The sequence below is a fragment of the Pistacia vera genome, unplaced genomic scaffold (genome assembly GCF_008641045.1).
Source record: "Pistacia vera cultivar Batoury unplaced genomic scaffold, PisVer_v2 Contig236, whole genome shotgun sequence".
Lineage (NCBI taxonomy): Eukaryota > Viridiplantae > Streptophyta > Magnoliopsida > Sapindales > Anacardiaceae > Pistacia > Pistacia vera.
The window spans coordinates 264,434-271,422 of NW_022196042.1; the positions used below are offsets into that span (position 1 = coordinate 264,434).

General features: G+C 36.2%; 1 protein-coding gene across 1 annotated transcript; it reads left to right on the forward strand.

Annotated features, from left to right (window-relative positions):
* Nucleotides 1-213: 213 nt before the first annotated feature.
* Nucleotides 214-2,076, forward strand: LOC116131648. The gene is made up of 3 exons (XM_031417312.1): nucleotides 214-246; nucleotides 332-454; nucleotides 1,579-2,076. Exons 1-3 carry the CDS (start codon nucleotides 214-216, stop codon nucleotides 2,074-2,076), a joined length of 654 nt encoding a protein of 217 aa, XP_031273172.1.
* The last annotated feature ends 4,913 nt before the right edge of the window (nucleotides 2,077-6,989 follow it).

Consider the following 6,989-nt stretch of genomic DNA (forward strand, 5'->3'; position numbering starts at 1 on the left):
CTATGTCATATTTATCTTGATGTTTCTCAAAACTCGATTTTAGGTATAAACCAATCTAGTGATCAATTCCGGTCTCGAGTTGAGCTTGACTACAATAGTTCCAAACCCGTGTTTCCCACTCAAGTTTGAAACAAAAGATCTTTGCATTGTCGAATGCAACTTATCTTTAAAGCTATTGGAAAATTGAGGGGATGCGTACGTCAAATTGAAAATATGAATCCAAGTGGTGCTTCTGAGCAAGATATTGTGAGTATTTGTTACATTTCATTCAAGCTTTTTTTTTTATTTTTTATCTAATTGATTTTAACGTTATATGTATATTGTTTTGTAGATGATTCAAGCCAAAATGTTACTAGCACAAGATAAAAGTTACAAGAAAGGTTTCAGATTTGATCATGTGTGGCCTATACTTAAGGATATTGAAAAATTTATAGATAATGTTAATGCCGCAGAAGTATTTCAAAGGCAAACCGGTAGGTCGGTATCATAAGAATCAGAGACTCCCACTTCAAAGTCTCCCCAATCGGTGTCTTGTGACATGTTGTCGTATTCTCTAAACATAAATGATGAAGATATTGGGGGTAGTTCAGCTTAATGACCCATTAGGGTGAAGAAAGCAAAATTTAAAAGGAAAAATGATGAAGAAGTTTCAAACAGTATTGAAACTATTTAATAAGAAAATCAACAGCTCACTGCTATTTTCAATCGGGGCAACTCAGCTAGCGCACAAAATTATGAAATCCAAATGAAAAAATTGGCTTTGGCAGAATATCGAGAAGATAACAAAATTTTATTCAAGGATTTGAATTCCATAACCGATCCAAGCCTATGTTAGTTTTTTCAAAATGAGCAATCAAGAATTATGCAAAAAAGAGTTCAACAACAAGGCCAAGGATCTTAAAATAACTCTAGTTCTTTCCAATATTTTGATGATCTTAGAGGATCCGGAACTAATCTACCGCAATACTAAATTGTTATTTTAGTTTATGTTGTATTTTCTTTTAATTTTAGTGTTTTTAAATTAGTGTTAATTTTTATTTTGAGTTATTGTAGTTTAATATTTGCATTGAATAAAGTTTTGTTTTTAATTTTTCATCATTTTTTGGATTATATAATTATTATGAATTTATTATTATAAATAATAATTAAATTAACTTAAATACAAATAACAAAAAAAATATATATATTTTTTACTGTTTGAACAGTGCCACGCCAAATTGGTGTGCATGAGCAGTGCTACACTAAATTTGGTGTGGCACTGTAGCTGGGCACCAAATTAGTGCAAAAACTGGTGCTGGATTGGAGGTAGGTTTCACGCTATTTTGGTGTTTTTACACCAAAATAGCATTGGGTTGGAGATGCCCTAAATCAACCCATTTTTAACTTGATTCAATCAACGAAGGTTCAAAATGGAATTGATGGGATCTTGGCCCACTAAGAAGACCAACGAGCCTTCCCGAGTTTAATAGTGAGGGCTATTAGAACTTGAGTAAAATAGTGGGAGTGTTTAATTAATTAAAAGACCTTGATTAATTAAATCATAACATGATATTAAGTCATTTTATTTTACACTTGTAGACTCACAAAATGACAACAAACAACCTATCATTGCGATCAATCATCGAAAAGGAAAATAGGCTGGACAGTTTTAACTTCAAGGATTGGTATAAAAATCTTTGGATTGTACTCAAATCCGAGAAGAAGTTATATGTCTTTAATGAACATGTTCAGGAAGCACCTATTCTTAAAGCTACTCAAGAGGAGATAGATACTTATGCTAAGTATCTTGGTGATGATAACAATGTCCAATGTCTCATTTTAGCATCGATGAAGCCAAATCTACAAGAGCAGGATGAACACTTGGACACTCAATCTATTATGACTCATCTTAAGGAGCTATTCTTGAAGTGTGCTAGGCATGATCATTATGATGCATCTAAGGCATTGTTTAGATGTCGAATGGTAGAGGGATTCCAACTTGGGCTGTATGTACTCAAGATGATTGGGTACATACAAAAGCTTGAAACTTTGGGTTTTGTCATGGATGTAGAACTATCAGTGGACCTTGTTTTGTAGTCCTTGCTTGAGACCTTCTCACAATTCATATTGAACTTCAATATGAATGGTATGGAGAACATCTTCTCCAATCTCCTAAATATGTTGACGACAATAGAGTAAGACATGAAGAAGTCAAAGCCAGTGATGCTAGTTGATGTTGCCGCTAGAAGAGGCAAGGGAAAGGGCAAGGGAAAGGCTAAGTCCAAGCCCAAGTCTAAGTACCAGTCTTAGGATGTCTTGAAGCCTGATGGTGGCATGAGCAAAGATGGAAAGGTAGTTTGCTTTTATTATGGCAAGCCTAGCCACTAGAAGAAACACTACAAAGCCTTCCTAGCAAGTAAGAAGGAGAATTGTGCTTCTTCTTCTAAAGGTATGTTCATGATTGAGATTAACTTATCTCTTAACACATCTTTGCTTATTGACACTGTATGTGCATCTCACATTTGTACTAATGTGCATGGAATGTGGTAGAGTGGATTGCTTGGCCCAAGGGAGGTAAACCTACATGTTCGGGGCGAAACTAGAGTTACTACTTTAGGTGTAGGTGTTTATCAGTTATGTTTGCTGGTGTGCTGTCGCAAGCAACCAAAATTAAAACCTAAAAACACATGTAGTAGTGTGAGTAATGATCGTTCCCACGGAGAGTGTCTAGCCGAGTTTTATGTTACGTGAACAAGGCTGGGGGGGGGGGGGGGTGGGGGAGCGTTTGAGTAAAACGGAAACAATTTCAGGAAAAACAATTCAAATTAAATTATCGAAATCAATCAAAATAACAAACCTTGGTCTAAGTCAACATCCACCATCGAAATTTTACAACTGATCATCGATGCAATTATATATCAATTGTTACTTTGAGTATTCACCGTTGGAACTATTTTCCTATCTCTCCTTAGTTGCAGTTAATTGGGAAACAAGCGATCTGTAACAACTGCTGTAAACTAGTACAATGCATGCATAATAACAATAGAAAATTGGGCCCAAAAACTTTCTTTTCATTATAAGTCATATGTCTTTTATACACAATGAATACTGTTTACAAAAAGTCATTTTAGAAGACAAAAATAGGGGAAACAGTGTAGCTATTGTTCTTCGCTTGCCGACGCTGCTCCGACTACATCATCACCTAGATCCTGCATCCACAAAGGAAAAATAATGGGGTGAGCAGAAAATAATGCTCAGTAAGTAAAACCCTCTATCAATCTGTCCCCGTATGTATTACTCTTAATTCTTTCCTTACACTATTACTGTTTCTATTTCTGCTTCTACTAAACGTCATGGCCTCATCTTACTGGAGGTACGGTCGGATGACGTTCACACAGCACCATCTCACTCTCCATGACCATCGGGTGGAATTCACACAGTACCAACCCATTCTTAGTGACTACCGAGTGGGGATCAGGAAGCACCTACCCGGTTTTCGTAACTATCGGGTAACGATCACCAAGCATTAACCCATCTCTAGTCACTGTCGGGTGATGATCACAAAGCATCAACCCACTTCTATTAAATGTCGGATGATGATCACAAAGCATCAACCCACTTCTAATAAATGTCGGATGATGATCACAAAGCATCAACCAACTTCTAATAAATGTCGGATGATGATCACAAAGCATCAACCCCTTATCTAATAACTAACCGGGTGGTGGTCACAAAGCATCCACCCGTTTCTAATACTTATCGGGTGACGATCACAAAGCATCAACCCATCTCTAATGGCTATTCGGGTGGTGATCACAAAGCATCAACCCGATTCTCATAACTGTCGGGTGATGATCACAAAGCATCAACCCATCTCTAATGGCTATTTGGGTGGTGATCACAAAGCATCAACCCGATTCCCATAACTATCGGGTGATGATCACAAAGCATCAACCCATCTCTAATGGCTATTCGGGTGGTGATCACAAAGCATCAACCCGATTCTCATAACTGTCGGGTGATGATCACAAAGCATCAACCCATTTCTACTACTCTTCTCATTCACTCTATTCTAGCATTTTTCATTCTCTCTACCCTTAGAGTAGTTGCATCCACCAAGTTCTCTACTCATAGAGTAATTGCATACACAAAGTTTCCTACTCTTTCTTAGGTCACTTTTCAATGCACAATTAGTGCCTATGGATGGTTCATCTCCACTAATGCACTTATGAAATGCCAACATGCAATGTTGCAAGAATTAAGGTTCACTACTCATACTCAAACCTCTATTAGACATTTCATCAAACAACTCAAGTGCATTATAAAACTCTACTATAGCAATGATTCTAAATCTTTCTCTAACCATCCAAAATGGGGAGAAACCCCCTCACATAGCCACATAACCTGTCAAAGAAAGACACTTCCAAAAAGGATTTCTCAATATCCTTTAATTCAATCTCAAACTACCTTTCCAACCCACAACTCATTTCTTATATTTGAAAGGCATAAACAATCACAAAGCACTAGAAATCTCTATTTAAGCCTCAATAGCATGGCATATAACATGTATATAACACACATACATAAGTGCTATCAAAACCCTAATCAAGAAAATTTCCAAATCTCAACTTGGGTTGGGGTTTACTTACCTTGTTATGGAGAGATTTCACTAGCTCTTCCTTTCACTTGATAAGCTTGGCTTTTTCTCTACTCTTAAACAAATGAACAAAAACCCTCAATAATCAATAAATACACAAAACTCACAAGACTTCACAACCAAAGCAAGAATCCTTACCTTAGGATGCCTTAGGTTGATTTTCTACCCTTAATCACTCCAAAAGCCCTTAAAACTCTTTGATCAAAAGAAAGAGAGTTTGAGAGGAAGCAAGAGAAGAAAGTGGCGTTGGAGAAGAAGAATGAGGGGTTTGCAATGTCTTAATTCCTTTTAATGAAATTTATACACAAGCCTTCCCATTTTGCCCTTACTCTTCTTTGGGAATTCCATCTATATCCTTTGATTCATTACAAACAAACCCCCCACAATAACATATTCTCCATGAAAAATCCTTTCAATTTACTCCCCACTTTTCCTGCTAATTAGGGGTAGAATAGTCAAATTGCCCTTAGGGAAGAAAATATCTAAAACTTAATAAATATTTTGGTCGGCCCGTCGCCGCGGCTAGAAAACTTCTGTTGCCGCGATGAAACTGTCCAGCAAGTTTCCCCGTGGCTACAACACCTCTTCGCCGCGGCGAAGATTCTTCTTCGCCCCGGCGAAGACTGAAACACTAAACTTCTTCTATTTTCAACCAATTTCAGGGCAAGTATTCAATACAACACTCAATCAAAGGTCAACCAAACAATATTACCAAGAAACCAACTCAACTAAGAGCAAAAGAAGAACAATAACTACGTACCTCAAGTGGGGCGTTACACGATCTAATTAATCTTACTACTAAACAACCCAAGACAAGCGCTAAAGGTTTAATCTAGTGGCAGCCTTAAGAACTAGAGAGATCGATGAAGCTAAATAACACAAACACAAGCGGTTGTATTTAATTCAGTCGAGTGTTCTTCTTAGGATTTAATAATTCTTGACGCAACAAATTCTTAACTCTTAGTTACTCACAAATTAGAGGGATCAAACAATTACAGATTTGATATCTAATTTAGCAATAGATTGCAACAAATAATAAACTAGTAGGCCTTCTAGTAATTAAATGAAACAATCATGAAAATAGGCATAGAAGAACATCCAATACTCAAAACATATATTGATCACTAAAAAAAAAAAGACCAGATTAGATCTCACAGTTTTATTGATTCCAAGGCCTTCGTTTCCTTCGACCAAGTTATGAAAATTTAGCCGCTCATGGCTATCATGAAAAACTCAAAAGAAGTTCAAGAAGAGGAAAAGGAGAGGCGTGTGTGTTCTGATCTCTCTCCCCCCTTTAAAATATCCAATTCAAATCTTTTTAATCTACTAAATCTCCTAAAAATATTCTAATATCCTAAAATAACATTTATCCTAATCTGATTAAAAATAAAGTCCTAATATAAAATAGGAAAGTGGTGTTTCCAGCTGTAACTTGCGTGCAACAGGTCTTCAAAACTTCCAATAATAAACTGCCTATTTGACTTGCAGGACAAGGAGGAATGTTCCAGAACGTCAGCAATGCAGGTGTGTCAACTTCAAGCCCCATTACAACCTTGATACAGTGAGTATCTCTCCAAACTCGAAAAATTAAAGTTGTATATCTCTTTCCTCTAGTTCCATAGCATTTTGAATCATCTCAATCGGAGCTAGGATGAGAGAGTTATGCTCAGATTACGAAGCAATGTTGAAACTATTTGAATTCACCTAATTAGTTTCGTTTTGCATTTAATGCCTCCATTTGCATCCTAAATCAAAATAGAATAATAATGAGTACATTTAGGCAACAAATAAGTATAAAAGACTAGACATTAAGGGGGGTAAATATGACATTTTACATTCTCATCATTTGCCTTCGGGCCTTATCTTGGAACTAATAGATTGTTATTATGTACTTTCGGTTTTGAAGAATATTATTTATGTGTTCGCTTTGGACGGTTTTGGATATTATTTTGATATATCTAATGGATTGTTGTCTTTTAGTTTGAATGATAATTATTATGGAAATGCTAAGATAAATAAAGTTTATATGTTCTAGATATGGATAAAGGGATATTCAATCTTGAAATTAAGAAGTCAAGCACGACGATTTGAACTAACCATTTCTCTAGCATTGTAGACTAGGTCATGTTAATCAAACTCACATAGCAAAACTCCATAAGGATGTAATCTTGGACCCATTTGATTTTCAATCTTATGAGGTATGCGAGTCATGCCTTTTAGGTAAGATGACCAAGTTGCCTTTCATTAGCAATAGTGAAAGATCTATAAAACTATTAGGCATCATCCATAGTGATGTATGTGGTCCAATGACAGTTTAGGCAAGAGGATAATATTCTTACTTCATCACATTTAC

Coding starts and splice junctions, on each gene's coding strand:
- LOC116131648 (XM_031417312.1), top strand. CDS start 214: ATGAATCCAAGTGGTGCTTCTGAGCAAGATATT. Junction 247..331: donor GTGCTTCTGAGCAAGATATT/GTGAGTATTTGT, acceptor ATTGTTTTGTAG/ATGATTCAAGCCAAAATGTT. Junction 455..1,578: donor ATAATGTTAATGCCGCAGAA/GTATTTCAAAGG, acceptor TTACACTTGTAG/ACTCACAAAATGACAACAAA.